General features: G+C 42.7%; 1 protein-coding gene and 1 pseudogene across 2 annotated transcripts in view; both read left to right on the plus strand.

Annotated features, from left to right (window-relative positions):
• LOC310633214 (vomeronasal type-2 receptor 26-like) overlaps positions 1 to 24,679 on the plus strand; it is a 165,187-nt pseudogene that overhangs the window by 80,526 nt on the left and 59,982 nt on the right. The gene's annotated exons all lie outside the window — the stretch shown is intronic.
• LOC310634128 (vomeronasal type-2 receptor 26-like) lies at positions 3,938 to 8,017 on the plus strand. Its single transcript, XM_083352202.1, has 3 exons — positions 3,938 to 3,952; positions 4,056 to 4,182; positions 6,504 to 8,017. Exons 1-3 carry the CDS (start codon positions 3,950 to 3,952, stop codon positions 7,406 to 7,408), a joined length of 1,035 nt encoding a protein of 344 aa, XP_083208328.1. The 5' UTR covers positions 3,938 to 3,949; the 3' UTR covers positions 7,409 to 8,017.

Here is a 24,679-nt window from a genome sequence, read left to right on the forward strand (position 1 = left end):
TGCTCTCAACAAAAGGCCAACACCCATTGAGAGAAAAACAGAATTTTAGAAATAAACCACTGGCTAAAGGTGTCACCAAGAAAACTTTGGTTTCCTAGATTATGGACTGCATTTTCTACATGAGGGACTCTTGACACAGGATGGGCTGCACCTCACAAAAACACAGAAAAATGTACTCAAAAAAAGACTGGCCCAACTCATTCACATAACATTAAAATATTACCACTATTTTATTATAATCAGTTAAGCATTCTACACATAGATTAATGTGAGAAAAACTACAAATGAAATATTGATACAGATTATAGCTGCCATTCATTACATTCATACAATCATGTATCATGTTCTGGATGCTAAACAGTTAGTTTCCTATTGAATTTTACTCATGCACCTCTCTCTAACACAAAATCATATTTTTTATTTCCTGAAAGCTGTAAGGCTGAATCTCTCAAGAAAACAGAACTCTTGAAACTGACATCATATCAAAAGGAACATTTATTGAGAGTCAGTGACAGCAAGAGAAGGCAGGCAGAATCTGAATTTCCCAGGTGAAATTGTTATGCTAAACCCCATTGTTCAAAACCCCTCCCGACTGCCCAGTCCATAGGAGCCAATCCAGAGGTGCAAAGAGGTTGTGAGAACTCCAGAGGGAAACTGGGGTAAGATGTTCCCAGGCATCTCTTCCTTGGTGAGGTGAGGCAGATGACCTCGGGCAGCAGAACCGAGTCAACAAAGCAAAGCTAAACACATCACAGGAGAGCTCCAAAGGTCCCCCCTCCCATCAGGGTGGCAGCATCCTGACAAGGATCTACAGGGATCTGAGCGGAAGCTGGGAATTTTGAAAGGAGACCAAAATAAGTTTCTCCAAGTGTTATTGTAATTTTTGCATCACAAAACCATAATTTATTTACTTCCTTTATTGATGAAAATATAGAAGAAACAATGACCAAGGTCTAATTGTTTTTTGTAACTCCCCAATTTTTCAGTAATATTAATATTTATTTGAGTACAATTTTTGACACAGTTGTATCCACTTAATTATCTCATACCATCCAGCACTCAATTAACTAGATCCCCATTCATCACATTATGAAGCATTTTGTTAATCCTTTGCTAAAAACAAGTTATACCACCAGCATTCACACAATCTGTTAAGGAAGTTGAAAAATATGTGTGAATGAGTTCAGAAGACCAGAGAAAGAGATACAGGGAAGGATCAGATAAGATGGTTTCGTGGGGAGGGGGCAACCCACAGCTGCGTAACCAGCAGAGAAAGAAACTCAGAAAAAGTCCTCCCTAATTTTTTTGACTGTCAAAAGAGATGGTGAAAGATTTCTACTTTCACACTTCAAGATTTTGTTAATATAGCCTTACAATAAAGTAGAATTACTTCATCTGGTCACTTTTCCTATCTCCTCTACCTGAATGAAGATTAGCCTTGCAACTTTCTTCTTAACAAATCCTTGCTTTTTGGTTATCACCCTATTGTTTGTTGTCGTTAGCTGCAAAGTTGTGTCCGACCCATCGCGGCACTTTGGACAACGTTCCTCCACCCTATTGTTTGCAAGGGGTTTATGACTACTCTAGTTATTTGTGTATTTTGTTTACTTGATTGGTGACCTTTGCTAGATTGTTGTATATGACTGACAATTTTTGTCAATTACATTTTGTCAATATACATTTTATCAGTATACTACATGATTTAGAAATATTTCTTTGTACTTCAGTTTGAAGATAATGGTTTTCTCCCAACTCACAATATTTGCAAGTTAAACAACCATAGAAGAAAGATTCAAATGTAAAAAGAGATAAGAAACCAAGATTTCTGCTTTTAAATTCCTGGATGTTTTCGTTCCAGTTCCATCCATTTCTAGAGAAGAGGGAATTGTACAATCTTTCCCTGCTGAAAGTCTACTTGGATCAGAATGGAAATGTAGTAGCAGATCTGAAGATACTTAGTAGGTTAGTTCTTCCCAAGGAGGATCCCATCAACAAGCGATTGGGGAGTTTTGAAAGACAAAGAATTACAATCAACCAAGATGCTTTGTCACAGCTAAAGTTGCTCAACAAGGTGGGGAAAATATTGATGTCTTTTCTCTTTTTCCCAAAGCCTTTTCAAGCGGTCTAAACCCAGTCAAAAAAGTGGGTAATCTTCACTGAGAATTGAATGTGTGGAGTAAAACCTCTATAATTTTCTTAGACAGATAAGCATGCTTCAGTTCTGTTGACCAAGGCTTCCCTTCTGTTGCTGTCATGCTGAACCCTGTTTTAAGCTGATCCAAAATGAGATATGGGGTGATTATTCTTTAGAACACAAATCATTGCCATTTATTGTCCCTTTGGCAGTTTAGTGTCACCATAAAACTGTTGAGACAGGGCCTCATATGCTGCACTTTGGTGTTAATAGCTTCAGGTTCACCAGTTTTTTTTGCCTTCAAATATCAAAGGTGAAGGCAATTCTGTTGACCAGTCCCTGAGTTCAGATTTGGACTGAATCCAATGAAATGGAATCAAGACTGGATGGAGAACCTGTTGGTCCATCTTGCCTTGATTGGAGTCAGAGGTCTCCCAAAATTGCAGGCTTATAGTCTGGGATGTTTTTAATCAGCTGAGAACATGCTTATAGCTGCTGCTCTCTGAAAATCCCCTGAATGTGACTGTTTATCTTGATTGTTAGCTGCCTTAAGACACGCTGAGAGGCTACAAATCAAACTAATAATAAATATGAGCGTGTATTTCCCTGTCAGATTGTGTCACCTAATTGTATTCTCTCAACAGAAAGGACCTTGTGTTGGATTTCTTGTGTTGAATATCCCTTTCACACGTAAGACTCACACTCATGACCCATGTGGTGCACCAAAAGATCCCTGATTCACCCTTTTTGAAGGACACGTTCTCATGACCTCACCTCCATCTCACCTCACTACAGTGTTAGAAACTAGTCAGCCAGTTTTAGTTTTAGTTCACCAGCATGGCAGCCATATAAATTGAACAAATATATATACAAATAAATTTCATCTGAAAGGTTGACAGCCTTTATTTGTAAAGAAATTTTCCTTTTTATCTTAACTGGGAAATAATTTTGGACTGCTTTCAAAGGGAAGCAGCTTTGCAAAGTTTTCTGCACTCGAGAAGAACCTTTTCTAGATCCTACTAGTGAAACGTTTCTTTCTTCATCACAGTTTTATTCTATTCCAATAAAATCCAATGAAACAAAAATTTAATAAATCTTTTACAATAAAGTTTACTCTAAAATTTAGTATTTGTAGATGTTTTATAATCAAGCATGTAAGAAGAATGGAGGAATGCATGTTAATTCCACTGTGAAGAGGAACCCACTGGTTGCCACTTAATGGTTAAATCTCTTTTTAGTTTCATCCCTCCAGATTTTGTTAAGTAGAAAGCTACCTTTTTTTGTAATCTTGTAATCTGATATTTCAGAAAAAAAAGGAAGGAACCAAATGAAGTATCTTCCTGCAATTGTATCTCCTGCAACCATTTGGAAGGGGTCAGAGATTTCATTTTTGCCTACATGAAATCCAGAGATGACTTGGGTGATATTTGTTATGTCTTGAGATGTTATACTATGTTATATTATGTTATATGTAAAGGTTATGAGGTAAAATCACTGACAGAGCACACGCGGCAGCTTTTGACAGCTGACAGCTGTCAAAAGCTGCTGAGAGCTAATACGCACGCACGGCAGCTTGACAGCTCTCAACTGTCAAAGTGGCCACCAGTTACTAGGCAGGCGCGACAACCCGTTGACACCCCCAAGCTGTCAAACCAGCTGATGCTGATTGGGCCAAGCATCTGCAGTGGGAAAAATACGCTATGCGGATTGGACAAAGGCCCGCCAGCTGGGGTATAAAAGAGCTACACCAACACACTGTCAGCTGTCCGGTTCCTCACGAAATAAAGGATGCCTACTTCGAGCAAGCTGTCTCTCATGGTCATTAGCTCTGAGATCACTTTAATATTCATGTCTACCTCCATCTTACATGGATGGTGAGTCCTGACATATTTTCTTTGGCGTTTCTTCTTTCTCTATTTAGTCTCTGCCTCAGTCTAAATGTGTGGAAAAATGCCATCCTGGATTTGTCAAGCAGGCTCGAGAAGGAGAGCCATTTTGCTGCTATGACTGCATTCCTTGTCCAGAGGGGACCATCTCCACTCAGGAAGGTGCGTGACACCATAGGGAAACTTTGATCAATATGCATGTTAAAGACACATATGAGTTTGATTGTTAAGTTCTCAATTTTCATGGTGTCCAATTTCTTCCCTAAAAGGGATTTATAGGAAAAATATCTTGAAGGGCGAGGTAGAAAGAAGGATGTTGTGGATTGCATGGGAAATCTCTCTTTCATTTCCCAGTTTGGATGTTTCCGTCCATATTTATCTTTCTTAGAAATATCTGTATTCTTTGTAACTTGAGGAATGATTTTAGATCAATGTGTTTTGTTTACCTAAACCAACTTTACATTACAGGCTGATAGATGCATCGATCAATCATTCATTTAATTAGTTAGTCTTTATTAAGATCATATTATCCTTATAAGCTGCAATATCTAATTCAGAGGAACAATAGAGGGAGAGATGTTGGGTTAAAGGAACAATGAACACCAAACAGAGGATTCAGCATAAAGTCATCAAGTAGATATTTCCTTTCCACGTTTTCTTATTTTCCAATTTTCTTTCTTGTTAAATACTGTAGTGAAATATTTATTTATTTTTATTTATTTATTTTAATTCCATTTATATCCCGCCCTTCTCCGAAGACTCAGGGCGGCTTACAAGCTTATAACACCAAAAAAGTAATACTGTATAGTTATGATTCTGAAAGGAAAAAAATTCTAACGTAGAGTGTTGGGATTAAAATGAACAGAAAGAAGGGGGAAACAGAGAACTAATAAAAGACCAATCTACTAAATAGCCTTTGATTCCAATGTTGAATTCATTCTCTTTAAAATTGTTCCCAAATCGAGAGAATATGGAAACATATTGCTTCATCTTCTCATTTTTACAGGGTAAAAATATAGATAACACACTCAGTTCCTGTTCTTGAATTTATTTATGAATTAATATTTCTTAAGATGTTTTTTTTTTCAAATTTATTTATCAAGTTTATATGACTATTTCACACAAAGTGACTATTGGTGGAATACAATTAAACCAATAATAAAAATTAAAACATTGATTTATAAATGCTAAGAAAGCAAGAGAGGAGTACATCAAGAAGGTGCAACCAGCACATGGGCCCTGTTATCAGGGGATCCCCAGGACCATTGAAAGAATCATATTTTAAGGAATTTCTAGAAGGCCTAATAGTTAGGAGACACTCTCAATTTCAGGATAGTCAATGATTTTTTATTTATTTATTTTGTGAAGGAAACTGTACAACCTGTCTTGAAATAGTCAGTATTGCAACCCTTCTGAAGTGGTTTTCCATGGATCCAACCATGTTAGACAACTATTATCCTCTGTTCAGTATTTTTGGAGCAGTGTATTTTGAGCATGGTTGGTGGATCAATCATCAGAAACTGAGTTTAAACAATTTGGGATAAAGATATGTCCATCATCTGATTTTTTTTAAATTAAATTAAATTAAAAATTAAAAAATTAAAAATTAAAAATATTAAAAAATATTTTTTTAAATGAAATAAAATATTAAATAAGAAAACAAAAAACTCAAAGGACAGACTCGATACCGCACTAGATCTTTTTCTGCCATCAGTTTTCTGTTTCTATATTTTTATCCCATACTCACAGAATTGCACTTGAAAACCACCTGGAATTTATTAAATGGTCCAGAATGCAAAGGCATGCACAGTGTTGAGTTTCTGTGTGTTCTTCCATAGGAAACCCCTATTGTGCAGGCTCCACAGAAGCACAGTTTCTTTCCAGGTGCAAATAAATTCACCTTTCAAATCCTCCATGAGACAGAAACAGGGATATCTGCTTGTCCCACCAGAGCAGATATTATTGGCATGCAAAAGATCTGTTCCTTTAAAGGATTCCCACTTTATGGATCATCAGAAGCCTGCCTTTTCTGGTGCCGTTCCTCCCCCTTGAAATTGAATAGGCCCCCATCCTCTTAAAACTTTCAAGACTTGCTACTTCTCCCAATCATTTGGGATAAGGTAAGGTTAGTGCAAGATAAGAATCTGGTGGATTATCTCAGAGAAGGAAGGTTGCAGCACTAGATAGATCTTCTTTTAATTTTATGCTGCTGTTGTTGTTCTTTTTATAGTTGTATGGATTGGGGATTTTGTTGTTGTTGTTGTTGTGTAAGTATATTCTATTTACTGAGACTTTTCTGACTTTCTGTATCACATCTTATCCAAAGTTTTTCTTGAAATTTGAAAGAGTATAAAAGAAATATTACTTTCTTTTCTTTTTTTTATTAAAAAGTTTTACAATACATTTTATCTTTAACAAAAAAAAACCGCCCAACCCCCTCCCCTCCCACCCTCTTCCCCCTCCCCAACCCTTTCTTTTCTCAGATACCACAAAATGCACCAAGTGCCCAGTTGATCAGTATCCAACTGAGAACCGAATCCAGTGTATCCCCAAAAGAATAATCTTCCTGTCCTATGAAGAATATCTCAGCATCATCCTCATCTCCTTTGCTCTACTCTTGTTCCTAATCACAGGCTTTGTTTTATTCATATTCATTAAATATCTTGAAACTCCTATTGTCAAAGCCAACAACCGGGACCTCTCCTACATCCTCCTGGTCTCCCTTCTGCTTTGCTTCTTATCCTCCTTGTTCTTCATTGGCCGACCAAGGAAAGCCACCTGCCTTCTCCGACAAACAGTGTTCAGCATTGTCATTTCAGTAGCTGTGTCGTCTGTGTTGGCCAAAACAATCACAGTGGTGCTGGCATTCCTAGCCTCAAAACCAGGCAATAAAGTGAGAAGATGGTTGGGGAAGACCTTGGCCAACTCCATCATCATTTCTTGTTCTGCTATCCAAATTTTCATCTGTGTCATGTGGTTGGGAGTTTCTCCCCCATTTCCTGACTCTGATATGCACTCCCAGTCTGACAAGATTATCCTTCAATGCAATGAAGGTTCTGTCACCATGTTTTATGTTGTCCTCAGCTACATGGGTTTCCTGGCTGCCATTTGCTTCATGGTGGCTTTCCTGGCCAGGAACCTGCCTGGAGCTTTCAATGAAGGCAAATTGATCACCTTCAGCATGCTGGTCTTCTGCAGTGTCTGGGTCTCCTTCCTCCCCACCTACCTGAGCACTAAAGGAAAATACATGGTGGCTGTGCAGGTCTTCTCCATCTTGGCTTCCGGTGGGGGACTGTTGGGCTGCATCTTCTTCCCCAAGTGCTACATTATCCTCCTGAGACCAGATCTAAACACTAGGGAACATCTAATGACAAAAGCAGGGGAATGACTGTGAAATTGTCTCTTAGGCTTATAACTTTTCATCATACGTTATTATTGGTTATATATTCTTCCTTTGGAATTACTTGTCAACTTATGTTTATTAAGATTGAAGGAACTAAATATGTGAAGTTTGATACTTAAATGAAAATTCAAGATAATCATCAAATACATTGAAAATAAATAAATAAATAAGCAAATAAGCAAATAAGCAAATAAGCAAATAAGCAAATAAGCAAATAAATAAATAAATAAATAAATAAATAAATAAATAAATAAATAAATAAATAAATAAAACAAATTATATTTTTAACCTGTTAGTTTTTCCTCCTTTTCCTTAGCACACATGTGAACCAATATTTGGCTTAAGCAACTCTTCAAGACAAGACTTATTTCCTCATATCATGGTATCAGCTTCGCAGGTATCTTCAAAGATAATTAGTGAGGCATGAATCTCATCTCTTTCATAGTTCTTTATGAATTGGTATTTCCATTCCCCCAACTTATGGGTTCTACTGGGGAGAAGAGAGTTAGTGAAGATGACATGGTGTTGCAACTTTAACATCTCTCACTGTTTCTGGTACTCCTCTTTCTCCTGAGGTGCTCTTTCTCAGCAATCTCCCTTCATTTCAACTCCAGATCAAGTCCCATCTTCTTCACGGCTTCCTAGCTCATAGACCTCAGCTCCAGCATCTCTGGGCTGAGGTGCTGAACAGACTTTCTGACTTCTGGTGAGCAGTTTCCAGTAGCAGACATTTATTTATAGCCTGTAACTTCCTGACGGGTTTCCCATATCAATATTTAAGTCAGTCAGACTGAAAAGGATTGAACATAAAGTTCATCCTGATCTGGTTTGGGGAGTGATCACTCGACCAAGCTGAGGGAGGTACAAGAAGGCCATGGGTCAACTTCCTGATTGATATGAAAATCAACTTTATTAAAGGTGTCAAAAGAAAATAAGGTTTCATAAAGAGAACACATGGATAAAAAGGATTTTAAAAAACCCTAAACCCTAAGACAATTCTAGCCAAAGCAAAACAACTCAGTTTCCATATTTTCCAGTTTCATCCCCTCATTTAAGATTCCAAAGTCTCTCAAAAGATCCCCAAAGTCTTTCCACCTTGTTTTCTATTCTCTTTCTGGTGTTGACTCTTATGGAGCATAAGACTACTTTGATGTTTAAAGGAACAGTTTCTTCTCCCTACCCCACTCCTTGCCTTGTCCCATATCCCTCGCCTTCCCTTTCTTCTCTCTCTTTCTCTCACTCCTCCCAGCTATATTTTCACCTCAACCATCTGATAGCATCACATTTTTGCCCATCAATCACTGTCTTAGAAGTGGAAGTCCAAATTTCCACATTTCATACAGTTGAAAAACTTCCTCCACAGAACTTATTTTAGAAGCAACTCATCTTGAAATTCTTTCCACACTCCATGCATTTATAAGGTTTTTCTCCTGGGTGAATTTTGTTAGAAGTAAGGGAACAGCTCAGCCTGAAGCTCTTTCCACACACCAGGAATTGGCAGTTTCTCTTCCATGTGGACCCTTCTATGAGGAATAAATTGCCTCTGATCAGTGAAGATTTCTCATTATCCATTCAATAATATGGGTTTTGTCCAGTGGTGGGATTCAAATATGTGAACAACTGGTTCTCTGTGTGGATGCCATTCCCGGAAGTCTGTTCTGGGCCTGGGTAACAAAAAAAATAAGCTACTGGTTCTCCCAAACCAGTAAGAACCAACGGAATCCCATCACTGGTTTTGTCCTGTGTGGATGGCTTCCTCTGTCCATGGACACTCCAAATTGGTCAATCACCTGAACCCACTTGTCTCCCAGGGATCTTGTGGTAAGGAAAAATAGGAGGAGGAAACTATACATAGGTAATAGATGATGTAAGCATGAATATTCATAATTAAGAAGCCTCAAGGTACTTCCCCACCCATCTACTCTTACTATCTTTAAGAATGTGTTTTTGTCTTAAATAAACACACATCAGTTGCATTGTCATAGTACATTTTATAAAATATACTGAACTGAGAAGTGAGAACTTCAAGATCCCAATAGCACACCTTGTTTCTAGGTTTTTAATTGGCTAACACATTTCCACTCCTCCACAAACTTGTTTTTCTCACACATGGTCTGGGCAGAAATACTGTCCTACAATTAAAAAAAAATACAGATTTCAGGCAACACATCCTTTTTCAATTGAATCCACCACTTTGGGAACTAGTGAAGCCTCTGGTTCATTTGGTCCCCTTGTCAGAAATCTCAAAGCATTTTGAATTTATCTTGGAACTAATAAAAACCTTAGATGGAAAATCAACACAAAGAGATGTCTTGCATAAAACATCTAAAGGCACAGAAAACATTATTCCAAATAGAGCTCCAGCTATGACTAAAAGTGTCAAAAATGCCCTTATGCCCTCATCAAATGCCCTTTGTCCAGTGCGCTTCCACAGGGAGGGTCTGCTCAGGGTTCCACCGCTAAGAGATTGCCGGCGGGTAACACCCAGGGATAGGGCCTTCTCAGTGGGGGCGCCTGCCCTCTGGAACCAGCTGCCAGTGGAGCTGAGGATTGCCCCCAACCTCCTCTCTGGCCCAGGCTGAGGAGTAATTTATTTTAATTGGGGTTTTAATTGCACAGGGTTAAGTTTAATCTTTTTAAAATTGGTTTTAACTTTTGTATTGTTGGTTTTTAATTCCCTGTAAACTGCCCTGAGTCCTCAGGGAAAGGGCGGTATATAAATGTAATAAAATAAATAAATAAAATAAAAAAGAGGGATTGTCCTCCTTTCTCTCTTATTTTTTTTTAAGGAAGGGAGGGAAGACCATGGAATGGACCTCCAGCTTTCCTTCCTTCCCAGTTTGGCAATCATCTCCCACCCTTTCCCTGTTATTGGAGGTGGCAAAGACAATTGGTCTCTAGGTAGCTTCCAGAGAAGGTAGGCTCTTCCTGCAGCTCCTTAGTTGTCTGGACAGTGAAGCCTCAGGGATGCCATTTTCTATCTTGGATTATTTTCCTACTCCCATAGTGGAATGCTGAAAGCTTTCCATTTGGGGACAAGAGGATCATCAATCTGATTCATGGCTGTTTTCCATTTTATTATCTGGACCAAGACTTGAAAGAGGGTGTGAGGCATTCCATGGATTGTTTTGCAGTGGGCTCACTACTTTTTGGACATGTCCAGAAAGGATGTTACGATAGTTATGACTGAACACTGAGTCATAAATTTCTGAGGTCCTATAAGGTCTGTGATGTCACCTAATGCTTCCAGAAATAACTTGTGTAGAACATGAAGAGTATTGCAAGTGTGGGTTATCTGTATAATCTTGACACCCAGCTCCACTACTCACAGCTACTTTCAAGAAAGAGTCACAGAGAGAGAAAGTGGCCAGGTTCATACAGGTTTAGAGTTTCATATTCATCACACCCCAAGCAAAAGACTCCTTCTCCATCTCTTTGGGGAGTCTTACATCTTCTATTTAGCTATCTTAAGGTAAAGGTAAAGGTTCCCCCGCACATGCGTGCTAGTCGTTTCTGACTCTAGGGGCCGGTGCTCATCTCCGTTTCATAGCCGAAGAGCCAGCGCTTGTCCGAGGACGTCTCCGTGGTCATGTGGCCGGCATGACTAGCACGGAATGCTGTTACCTTCCCACCGTAGTGGTCCCTATTTTTCTACTTGCATTTTTACGTGCTTTCGAACTGCTAGGTGGGCAGAAGCTGGGACGAGTAACAGGCGCTCACTCTGCTACGCGGCACTCGGGATTCGACCCGCCAAACTGCCGACCTTCCGATCGACAAGTTCAGCGTCCTAACCCACTGAGCCACCGCGTCCCTTTTAGCTATCTTACTTTACTGTAAATATATTATTTCTTAGCTTGTTCATTCCTGGATGCATAACAATTTTAATTAATAATTGCTTTATATTACTGTTCAATTATTATTTTGGAATTTAATTTCACTAGTCTTACACTCTTGACATGTTTATTTTCTTCAGTTTTAACTAACCATAATTGTCACATTGATGCACATGAAGAATACAAAAGCCCAATATCTGCAATGAAAAAATGAATTTTATGAGCCTACGAAACAATTTCAAAGTCATTTTCCTACTTTTATGATTAGAAGTTCCTTAGCATTTAATTCTGGCCTCAGGATAATAAAGAAAATGCACCTTAGAAACCCAGCACTGGAGTCCAAGATGGAGAAGACCTGCACAATCACCATGTACTTTCCTTTGGTGCTCAGGTAGTTGGGCAGGAAGGAGAGCCAGACACTGCAGAAGACCAGCATGCTTAAAGCATGCTTACAGCATGGGTTTATTTGTTGATGGGTTTCATCTATCTGAACCATGACAAAAATGGCAGCAATGAAACACATGTAGCTAAGGAAAAATAAAGCATGGTGACTGAGCCTTCATTGCATTGAAGTATGACATCTCCAGGTTGGGAGTGCAGGTCAGACTCAGGAAATGGGGGAGAAACTTCCAGCCACATAGCACAGATGAGAATTTGAACAGCTGAACTAGAAAGGATGATGGAATTGGCCATGTTCTTTCCAAACCATCTTCTCACTTTGTTCCCAGGTTTTGAGGCTAATAATGCCACCACCACTATGATTGTTTTGGCCAACACAAAAGATATGGCTATTGAGAAGACAAGAGATGAGGTTGAGATCAGCCTAAATAACTTTGACAATACCAGCCAAGCTTACACCACTATAAAGCCCATGAAATGACTCACATTATTTATTTTTGAAATGGTTCTGATAGATGGCAATAACAAAAAAGGCTTCTTTCAACAAGAAAAACAAGAAAAAAGTTAAGGAAATGATTGGTCCATTAGTGGGGGGAAATGGCAAGAAAGTGACAAGCAACAGGGAGAAAGCAGAACTATTTAACTTACGTTTTTACTTGGACTTCAGTAAGGCATTTGATAAAGAAGATCACAACCTACTACTTGATAAAATAGAAAAATGTGGGTTAGACAGCACCACCACCAGATGGATTTGTAGCTGGATGACCTGCATGTGGTCCTCAATGCAGACAATACCAAGCTGGCAGGAATGGCTAACAATCCAGAAGATAGGCTTAAGATACAGGAGGATCTGAACAAACTGCAACACTGGGTGCTATCTAACAAAATGAAATTCAATGCTGAAAAAAGTAAGGTTCTACTTTTAGGCAAGAAAAACCAAATGTACAGGTATAGTATAGGGGGTATCTTGCTGAATAGTAGTAACTGTGAGAGGGATCTTGGAGTCCTAGTGGACAATCACTTAAATATGAGTCAGCAGTGTGCTGCAGCTACCAAAAAAGCCAACACAGTGCTAGGCTGCATTAACAGAGGGATAGAATCAAGATCACGTGAAGTATTTATACCACTTTACAAGGCCTTGGTAAGGCCACACTTGGAATACTGCATCCAGTTTTGGTCACCACAATTTAAAAAAGATGTTGAGACTCTAGAAAGGGTACAGAGAAGAACAACAAAGATGATTAGGGACTGGAGGCTAAAGATTTGGTTCTGGGGCGCAGTTGGGTTTGCTGCTGACGTACATTTCGCCTAGTCGTACAGCGGCAGCCCTGCCCGAGCTGCTTGATATCCTCTCAGGGTTGGTGGTTGAGTTCCCCAAACTTATAGTTTTGGGAGACTTCAATCTACCATCCCTGGGAGGCTCATCTGAGCTAGCTCGGGAGTTCATGGCTTCCATGACGGCCATGGACCTGACGCAAGTAATTTCTGAACCAACTCATGAGGGAGGCCACACTCTTGACCTGATTTTTTTATCTAGACGGTGGTTGGATGATCTTGGTGGGGGCTCTCCATTTATTATGCCCCTGTCATGGACCGATCATCATCTCCTGCGGATGGTCTTCCATTTTGCCACCCCCCGCCGTGGGGGTACGGAACCAATTAGATGGTACCGCCCCAGACGCTTAATGGATCCTGATAGATTCCAAGCGGCGCTGGGGTCCCCACCTGCCTCCATTGCTCACAGCTCGGCGGATGCCTTAGTGGAAACCTGGGAAAGGGCAGCCACTGAGGCACTTGACCGGGTTGTACCCTTGCGGCCCCTGACCCGGCGCAGATCCCAGCGAGCTCCATGGTTCTCCGCGGAGCTCCGGGAGATGAAGCGTCGGAAACGGGGCCTAGAGAGCTGTTGGAGGTCGAGCCGATCCGAACCCGACCGGTTGCGGTTAAGAACCTATATTAGGTCTTATCTCGCAGCGATGAGGGTGGCGAGGTGTAATTACTTCTCTACCCTCATTGCGTCCGCAGATAATCGCCCGGCCGCCCTGTTTAGGGTGACTCGATCACTTCTTAATCAGGAGGTGAGGGAGGATCCCTTGCAGGGTCGTGCTGAGGAATTTAGTCAACATCTGTCGGATAAAATCGCTCGGATTCGGACCGGTTTGGACTCCAGCTGGGCAGAGTCAGGCGATCAGGACACGGACGGTCTTGTCAATGTTATCTGGGAAGAGTTTGATTCTGTGACCCCTGATGAAGTGGACAGGATTATGGGGAGGCTGAGCTCCTCCACATGTTTGTTGGATCCGTGCCCTTCCTGGCTGGTTTATGCAGCTAGGGAGAGGACACGAGGCTGGCTCCAGGCGGTTATATCTGCTTCTTTGAGTGAGGGTTATTTCCCCACCGTCTTGAAGGAGGCGGTGGTGAGACCTCTCCTCAAGAAGCCTGCCTTGGACCCAGCTGTATTGAACAACTTTCGTCCAGTCTCCAACCTTCGCTTTCTTGCGAAGGTTGTTGAGAGTGTGGTGGCGCATCAGCTCCCTCTGGTCCTGGATGAAGCGGATTATCTGGACCCCTACCAATCGGGTTTCAGGCCCGGGTACAGCACGGAGACGGCATTGGTCGCTCTGGTGAATGATCTCTGGAGGGCTCGGGACAGGGGATACTCCTCTGTCCTAGTCCTATTAGACCTCTCGGCGGCTTTCGATACCATCGACCATGGTATCTTGCTGCGGCGTCTCAGGGGATTGGGAGTGGGAGGCACGGTTCTTCGGTGGTTCTCCTCCTATCTCCTGGGACGTTCGCAGTCGGTGTTGGCAGGGGGGCAGAGATCGGCCCCTAGGTCTCTCGTTTGTGGAGTTCCTCAGGGGTCGGTTCTCTCGCCTCTCCTGTTCAACATCTACATGAAACCGCTGGGTGAGATCATTCGTGGTTTTGGAGTTGGGTATCATCAATATGCTGATGATACCCAACTTTTCTTTTCGACCCCAAACCACCCCAGTGATGCCCTCGCTGTGATGTCCCGTTGCCTGGAGGCGGTTCGGGTCTGGATGGGGAGGAACAGACTTCAGCTCAACCCTGACAAGACTGAGTGGCTGTGCATTCCGGCATCCCGGGACATTCAAAATGTTCCATCTCTTTCTATGGGGGGTGAGCTCTTACCCCCCGTGGATAGGGCTCGCAACTTGGGAGTCCTCCTAGATTCACGGCTTACCTTAGAAGATCATGTAGTGGCCGTGACTAGGGGGGCTTTTGCCCAGGTTCGCCTGGTGCGCCAGTTGCGGCCCTATCTGGACCGGGATGCCCTATGCACGGTCACTCATGCGCTCGTGACCTCTCGCCTTGACTACTGTAATGCTCTCTACATGGGGCTTCCCTTGAAGACCACTCGGAGGCTCCAACTGGTACAGAATGCGGCCGCGAGAGTTGTCTTGGGAGTTTCCCGGTACTCCCATGTTACACCTTTGCTCCGCGAGCTGCATTGGTTACCAGTTGTCTTCCGGGTGAGGTTCAAGGTCTTGGTTATGATCTTTAAGTCCCTACATGGCATGGGTCCGGGGTACCTCGGGGACCACCTGCTGCCGGCTTCAACTCCCCTCCGCCCTGTGCGTTCCCACAGAGAGGGCCTCCTCAGGGTGCCTCCGGTCAGGGAATGCCGACTGGCGGCCCCCAGGGGGAGAGCCTTCTCTGTGGGTGCCCCGGCTTTGTGGAACCAACTGCCGGTGGAGCTCCGGACGGCATCGGACCTTCGAACTTTCCGTCGTGGTCTGAAGACCCATTTGTTTGAATTGGCCGGTCTGGCCTGATGGGGGAGTTGGGTTTTAAATTGTCATTTTAGATTGCATTATTGTTTTTTAATTGGGCACTGATTTAATCTTTGTTTTAACTTTTGTATAGTATTGTATTGTTATTTATATGCCCTGTGAACCGCCCTGAGTCCCCAGGGAGAAGGGCGGTATATAAATTAAATAAAACGTAAACGTAAACGTAAAACATATAAGGAACAGCTGCTGGAATTGGGTATGTGTAGTTTAACGAAGAGAAGAGTGAGGAGTGACATGTTAGCAGTGTTCCAATATCTCAGAGGCTGCCACAAAGAGGAGGGAGTCAAGCTATTCTCCAAAGTACCTGAAAACAGGACAAGAAGCAACGGATGGAAACTAATCAAGGAGAGAAGCAACCTAGAATTAAGGAGGAACTTCCTGACGGTTAGAACAATTAACCAGTGGAACAACCTGCCTCCACAAGCTGTGAATGCTCCAACACTGGAAGTTTTTAAGTACAGACTGGCAACCATTTGTCCGAAATGGTATAGGGTTTCCTGCCTGAGGAGGGGGTTGGACTAGAAAACCTCCAAGGTCCCTTCCAACTCTATTATTATTATTATTATTATTATTATTATTATTATTATTATTATTGTTGTTGTTGTTGTTGTTGTTGTTGTTGTTGTTGTTGTTACTGTTGTTGTTGTTGTTGTTGTCTTGGAGTTCTAGTGGACAATCACTTAAATATAAGCCAGCAGTGTACTGCAGGTAAACACAGTGCTATGCTGCATTAACAGAGGGATAGAATCAAAATCACCTGAAGTGTTAATACCACTTTGCAATGGCTTGGTAAGGCCACATTTGGAATACTGCATCCAGTTTTGGGTCTCTTTGCTGTGAGGGAGTCCTCATGACACAACGCAATGCAATGCAATGCAACGCAACGCAACATAACATAACGTAATGTAACATAACATAACTTAACATAAGATAAGATAAAATAAGATAAGAAGATAAGATAAGATAAGATGATAAGATAAGATAAGATAAGATAAGATAAGATAAGATAAGATAAGATAAGATAAGATAAGATAAGATAAGATAAGATAAGATAAGATAAGATAAGATAAGATAAGATAAGATAAGATGATAAGATAAGATAAGATAAGATAAGATAAGATAAGATAAGATAAGATAAGACTCCTGCGAGTCCCTTGGACTGCAAGGCGATCAAACCGGTCAGTCCTAGATGAGATCAACCCTGACTGCTCTTTAGAAGGACAGATCCTGAAGCCAAAACTCAAATCCTTTGGCCACCTAATGAGAAGGAAGGACTCACTGGAGAAGAGCCTAATGCTGGGAAAGGTTGAGGGCAAGAGAAGAAGGGGACGACAGAGAAGGAGGTGGCTGGATGGAGTCACTGAAGCAGTAGGCCTGAGCTTAAATGGACTCCAGAAGATGGTAGAGGACAGGAAGGCCTGGAGGAACATTGTCCATAGGGTCGTGATGGGTCGGACACGACTTCGCAGCTAACAAGAACAAGATAAGATAAGATAAGATAAGATAAGATAAGATAAGATAAGATAAGATAAGATAAGATAAGATAAGATAAAATAAGATAAGATAAGATAAGACAAGACAAGACAAGACAACATAACATAACATAACATAACATAACATAACATAACATAACATAACATAACATAACATAACATAACATAACATAACATAACATAACATAACATGAGTTGGAAGGGAGCCTGGAGGTCTTCTAGTCCCAGGCTTTTCAACCTTTTCAAAGATTGTACCATTTTTAGGACATGAGAATATTTGAGTATCACCAGCGGTTAGCAATGTGTCAAAGACCTGATGACTAAAAAGGGGTGGGTGGGTGGGATCTTGTGTTTTACTGGTTAGATTCATTTGTTGTTATAGAAATAGCTAGTTTATAATATTATGAGAAAGTAAAAAGTTGAGGTTCAATGTTAATGCTTCCTTCTACTGCAACAGAGGAAGTCAGAAGTCAATGCCTTTTCTTTTCTTTTTCCCTCTCCCCCTCCTACTGTTTGCTTTTGTGTTTTTGTGTTTTATTCTATAATCTAATAAAATGTTACAATCTGGAAAAAAAGGAAAAAAGTACCAATTTTAATTTCTTTGGTGGCAGTTCCTTTGCTGAATCTGACTACAAGTGTTTGGTGAACCGTGCCCTAAACCCGCACACTTACCCGGTCCCCACGGTCAGCCATGTTCTCGCTTCCCTCCAAGGTGGCGCCATCTTTGCAAAGCTCAATCTTGCGCAGGCATACCAACAAGGGCAACTCAGACGATAGTGATTCACAGGGGAGCTTTCAGGGTAAACAGGCTGCAGTTTGGGATCAGCGTAGCTCCTGGCATTTTTCAGGAGATCATGGAGAAAACTCTCAAGGGCATCCCAGGGGTCTGCCCTTATTTTGATGACGTCCTGATCGCAGGAGCATCAGCTGAAGAACTGGCAGGCAGGATGAGGGAGGTACTAACCAGGCTGCATGCTGCTGGCCTCAAACTGAAGAGGGAAAAGTGCAGCATGTGTGTTCCCTCCACTGAATTTTTGGGATTCAGGATAGATGCCAAGGGAATCCACCCCACAGAGTCCAAGGTAAGGGCAATCAAACTGGCACCCACACCTAGGAACAAGGAAGAGCTGCAGGCATTCCTGGGCCTGCTCAATTTCTATCACACCTTTCTTCCTCATAAGGCAGCAATTGCAGAACCACTACACAGGTTATTGGACAAGATGGCAGCATGGGCCTGGACTCCCGTCCACGACCAAAGTTTCAGAGCCTTAAAGGCACTACTGTCTGACAAGTCCACAGTAACACACTTCATAGAAACGAAGCCCATAAGCATCACGTGCGATGCATCCCCTTATGGCATGGGCACTGTACTAAGCCACCTAGAGCCTACTGGGGCTCAAATCCCAATAGCCTACTATTTCAGGACGCTGTCTGGAGCAGAGAGGAACTATGCCCAAATAGATAAGGAAGCCCTGGCAATCGTGGCAGGGATTAAGAAGTTCCACAATTATCTATATGGCAGGGAGTTCACCATTTACACAGACCACAAACCACTGCTAGGCCTGTTCACAATGGACAAGCAGATCCCCCAAATACTATCTCCCAGAATGCGCCGGTGGTCCATCTTCCTTGCAGCTTACAATTGCAAGCTGGTGCACAAGCCAGGGAAGGAGATGGGCCATGCAGACGACCTGAGTAGGCTACCCATAGACACCACTGAACCAGATCCAGCACCAGCAACACAGATCCTAGTTCTGCAGGAACTACCAGAATGCCCAGTACATGCCAAGGACATTGCAACCAGCACGGCCTCTGACAACATCATGAGCAGTGTACACTCGTGGGTTTCCACTGGGTGGCAGGACAAGTCCCCGTGGCCCGAATATCCAGGCATACTTCACCAGGTGACATGAGCTCTCCACACACCGGGGTTGCCTCCTTTGGGGAAGCAGGGTCATCATTCCCACAGCATTCCGGGGCAGAGTGCTGGAGTCTCTACATGAGGGACATCCAGGGGTGGTTAGGATGAAGGCACTGGCCAGAAGTTACCTCTGGTGGCCAGGGCTGGACAAGGACATTGAGGAACGGGTCAAGGCCTGTTACACATGCCAGAGATCCAGGCCATAAATGCCCCACGCCCCAGTGCACAGGTGGGAGGCCACACACACACCCTGGTCCCACATTCACATCGAGTATGCAGGGCCGTTCCAGGGCCAACTGTTCTTAGTGGTAGTGGATAGCCACTCTAAGTGGCTGGAGGTAGTCCCTCTCCCCAACATGACCTCATCAAGGACAATCCAAGTGCTCAGGGCCCTCTTTGCCACACACGGCCTCCCCGACGTAATCATGTCTGATAACGGGCCTCAGTTTGCCGCTAATGATTTCCAGGCATTCTTGAAGGTGAATTGGATTAGACACGCCACCTCCGCGCCCTTCCACCCATCGACTAACGGGCAAGCTGAACAGATGGTAAGGACAACCAAGGACACATTCCGGTGCATTATCCGCGTGGACTGGCATCACAGACTGGCGAAATTTTTGCTCGCCCAACACACCACACTGTGCGTTGCCACCGGGAAGAGCCCAGCAGAACTATGATGGGGACGGCGCCTCATCACCAAGCTTGACCGGTTGCACCCTGACTGAGTGGTGGCAGAGACTGATAGGCCCTCATCACAAAGGGTACTCAATGTGGGAGACCTGGTTTGGGTAAGGAACTACAGGCCAGGGCACCCATGGATCATGGCTGAAAAAACAGGGCCTCTCTTTTACATCGTGGGGGTGGAGGGGGATCGACACATCAGTGGCACATCGACCAGCTCAGAGGAAGGGTCCCTGATGTGCACCACCCACGGCCAACAGGATAGCCACACCCCAGAGGAGGCCAGACCAACTGGAAATGGCTCGGACCCTGAACTAGTGGAGGATGCCCTCCTGCAGCCGGCCCTGCAGCAGCAGCAGGGCACCTTAGGAGGCGGGAATCCAACAGCCGGACTCAACCCAGCACAGGGGCATCATGAGCCAGACATTCAAGGCCAGGGTGAAGCCACACCCAGATGGTCCACTAGGCCCCACAGGACACCAGTGTATTTAGCGGACTATGTTTGCAAGTGATCCCCAACTCGCTGCATATGTATTGGCACACATTGTATATAGTTATGCATGTACATAGTTGTAGGATGGTTTTTCTCTAAGGGGGGAGGGGTGTTATGTATCCAGGTGCAGGCATCTGCATAGCAGCAGCCACTAGGTGGCGTTGGCCTGGATGGTTTTGGTGGGAAACCTAGGGCCAATCCCATTGGCTGGCCGCCTACCTGGCCAGGTATATAAGGAGGCCAGGTAGCCCTTGTTCTCCAGTACGTACCCCCCACAATAAAGAGCTGAACACGTACTCCGGCTGGTGTCCCTTCCTTGCGTCGGACCCACTACATTACAGTTACCCTGGGATACAACATCCATGAGAACAATTTCAGAGCACAAATGACCTCAGAGGCTTTGCTGGACCTGCTTTCGGAGGGGGAGGCCAATGTTCCCAACTACAGCTGTGGAAGGCAGAGGAACACAGTGGCTGTTCTCGAAGGGGCTGCTATTGATTTATCCTCCCAGATTTCAACCATGTTGGGAACGTACAAAATCCCACAGGTGGGTCTTTGTTGGGAAGACTATTTTTAGGCATGCAACTTACAGCCAGACATCCTCTGTTGTAAATGAAGAGCAAAGATCTATTGTGGGAGTTGCATGAAGTAGGGATGAAGGTTCTATCAAACGGAAGAGCAGGATCTGAGCAGAGACATCCCCTCCCTGGCACACTCGTAACGCAGACTGTGCATCTCTGCTGGCTATTTGCAACAGCCAAAGACTGCACTGAAGAGAGAACAGAAACAATGTGAGGCAGAATGACCAGAGATCCCCTACAAAAGGTTCTTCCTTGCATGGAGTGGAACAATTCCTCCATTAGGACTAATTTTTCTTTTTATGGTTTCCCAAATAATAAAATTAATGTTTTTTTTTCCTTTTCAGATCAGTCACGGGTTTGATTCCCAGGTCCTGAGTGATGAAAATCCTTTCTTCTACCCAATGTTCCCTGCTGAAGGCATCCAGTACCCAGGGATGGTGAAGCTGGTCCTCCATTTCAGGTGGACCTTGGTGGGTCTCCTGGCTCCAGACACTGAGAATGGAGAAAGGTTCATGAGGACGTTGACTTCCCTGCTGATCAGGAATGGCATTTGCCCAGTTTTATCACAAATCTTTTCCCCATGTTCTTGGGCAGCCAACGCAGAGTTGCATTTATACCACAGTTGGAGAAAGTTGGAGAGTAAAGAGATACCAACCAGGGTGTGAGTTGTCCCTGAGAATTTTCCTCACTCTTCCAAGGCAGCGAGCTCTGGCAATGTCATCCAGTGGTGTAAGGGGACAGCCCACAATGTCTTGTGCCATGCTCACCACTCTCTGTAATACTTTCCTTTTTTTTTATTGAAAAGTTTTAACATACAATTTTTCCCTTAAAAATCCCCCCTCCCCCTCCCTTCTCCCTCCCCCCCTTCCTCTCCCCCCTCCCCCCCTCCCCCCCAACTTCCCAGAGCTAAATACAAGGTATATATAAAAAAACAATCATAAACAACCATATACTAACAACCATAAACTCTAAAATCTATCACTCTCTAGCTTATATAGGATAAAACAAACCTTAGTAATATTAAATATATATAAAAAAAACTAAGATAGAAAAAGAAAAAAAGAAAGAAGACTTATTCAAATACTACATAAAACTTCTTAACCCTATACTTATTCTGGATAAACTCAATCCATTTTCTCCCTTCCATAATATAGCGTTCTTGCAAGTAATCTTTCAAATAGGCCGAAATCTTCGCCATTTCAACCAGGTCGGAAACCTTCAAAGTCCACTCTTCTATGGTCGGCAATTCCTCTTTCTTCCAGTACTGACCTATCAAAAGTCTTGCTGCCATAATTAAATTCAACATCAACTTAGTGTCCACAACTGTAGCATCTGTAATTATTCCCAACAAAAAAAAAAAGGTTGCGGACAAAACTTTAACCTCCGTTTAAAAATCTTCTGTATGTTCCACCAGACTTTTATCCAAAAAGCCTTAACCTTTTTACAAGTCCACCATATATGAAAATATATTGCGTCTTCATCACCGCACCTCCAACATTTAGGCTAATAATTCAGATACATACTTAGCTTTTTAAGATCTAAATGCCATCTATAAAACATTTTGTAAAAATTCTCTCTTAGATTTCAAGCTTGTGTAAGTTTTACATTCCTCACCCAAATCTTTTCCCACCTCCCACTGCTTGGCTGTAAGTACGTTGTGAAAGTTCCATAGACTTCTGCTGATCTTGTTCTTTTATCTTTTTTGATCGTTTTAAAGCAGCACGCGTCACCCTCTGTTCTCTGGGATCATCCAAAGAAGTTGTAACTTGATCTCCTCCAGCACCATTCTCCTCTGTCTGTCCATCTTCAGCCTCTTGATGTTCTCCTTCTCCAGATCCCTTTGCAGCTTCCAGAAGTGTTAATGGGGTTGCTTTTAAAACATTATTGTAAAAATCACGCGCTTGCATCACAGTAACCAGACGGTACCTTTTACCTTCATGCATCACCATCAACCCAGCTGGGATCTCCCATCTGAACCTTATATCTCGTTGCTTGAGCTCTTGCACAAGAAATGTAAAATCCTTCCTTCTCCTTAAAATCTTTGGAGGAATTTCTTTTAGAACCAGAACTTCTTGATCAGCAATCACAACTTTAGTATCATAGGCAGCTTGTATAACTTCATCTCTAATTTCCCTTTTTGCAAAATAAACCACCACATCTCTAGGCAACTTTCTCTGTCTAGAAATCCATGAATTCACACGAAACACTTTATCCATGCCTCCTTTTATTTCAGATGCTGGCTGTTTCAATACCACTTCGAGAGCCTCAGAAACCAGCTGCTTTAGATCTTCCTTAATATTCTCCTTTAAACCTCTGATTCTAATGGCAAACTGCATCTGGAAATATTGAGCAAGACTCAAGTCTCTATCCATTTTGTCTCTTAAATCTTCATTCTCCAATACTTTTGCTTCTAATATGGCATTCTTTTGAGTCAAATCTTCCACTTTTTCCTCCAAATCTTCCACACATTCAGCCACTTTATACACTGAAGACAAAATGTCTACCTTCATCATACTGAACTTCTGTTCCATCCTCTCCTCCATTCTCTCCTCCAACTTCTCCAATTTCTCCTCCATCTGTGCAAATTTATCACCCATTGATTCCAAAATTACCTGGGTATGTTTTTCAAGAGCATCTTGTAAATCCTTCGATGTCAATACATCAGGAGGATGCAATGCCTGCAATGATGATTGTTGCACCAGAGAAGTTCCAGCACTCCGAAGAGTTTTAGGGGGAGGTTTAGCCGCCATCTTTTACATTCAATTGTGACGCACTTTCACTTTAAGTTTAAAAAAAGTTCATCAAGCTCGAGAGTAAAATAAAATAATCCTCTTCACCTTTTCTTCTTATACCGCTCTGCCTGCTCCTTTTATTCATTCCACATGACCACGGAGACGTCCTCGGACAAGTGCTGGCTCTTCAGCTTTGAAACGGAGATAAGCACTGGCCCCTTCCCCTCTTGCCTAAAGATCATTTTAGGCACTTTACAATCAGTAAAAACAGGACAAAAAAATAAAAAAAATCAATTAATAAATAGTAGCACTAACATTGGTTTAAAATTGACAAAGATAGGAAGAATGGGAGCAAGGTGTACATGGGGAGGAGGTATTCCTCTTCTAAAGCTACCTGCATTTATTTTCCTATGTATTCCTAAAGAAAACAATAGCAATATGCCAAGTCTCATTTTTAGTCACTATTTGTTGTTGTTGTTAGTTGTGAAGTCATATCCGACCCATCGCGACCCTATGGACAATGTTCCTCCAGGCCTTCCTGTCCTCTACCATCTTCTGGAGTCCTTTTAAGCTCAAGCCTCCTGCTTCAGTGACTCCATCCAGCCACCTCATTCTCTGTCGTCCCCTTCTTCTATTGCCCTCAATCTTTCCCAGCATTAGGCTCTTCTCCAGTGAGTCCTTCCTTCTCATTAGGTGGCCAAAGTATTTGAGTTTCAGCTTCAGGATCTGGCCTTCTAAAGAGCAGTCCGGGTTGATCTCCTCTAGGACTGACCGGTTTGATGGCCTTGCAGTCCAAGGGACTCGCAGGAGTCTTCTCCAGCACCATAGTTCAAAGGCTTCAATTCTTTGGCGTTCAGTCTTTCTTATGGTCCAGCTTTCACTGCAATACATTGCAACTGGGAAGACCATAGCCTTGACTATACGCACTTTTGTTGACAGGGTGATGTCTCTGCTTTTTAGTGTGCTGTCTAGATTTGCCATGGCTTTCCTCCCAAGGAGCAAGCGCCTTTTAATTTCTTGACTACAGTCCCCATCTGCAGTGATCTTGGAGACCAGGAAAATAAAATCTGTCACTACCTCCATTTCTTCCCCATCTATTTGCCAGGAATTGAGAGGGCCAGATGCCATGATCTTGGTTTTCTTAATGTTTAGTTTCAACCCAGGTTTTGCACTCTCCTTCTTCACCTGCAACAAGAGGCTCTTTAGTTCCTCTTCACTTTCTGCCATTAGAGTGGTATCATCTGCATATCTTAGGTTGTTGATATTTCTTCTGGCAATCTTAATTCCAACTTTTGATTCATCTAG

The sequence above is a fragment of the Vipera ursinii genome, assembly GCF_947247035.1.
Source record: "Vipera ursinii genome assembly, chromosome: 2".
Lineage (NCBI taxonomy): Eukaryota > Metazoa > Chordata > Lepidosauria > Squamata > Viperidae > Vipera > Vipera ursinii.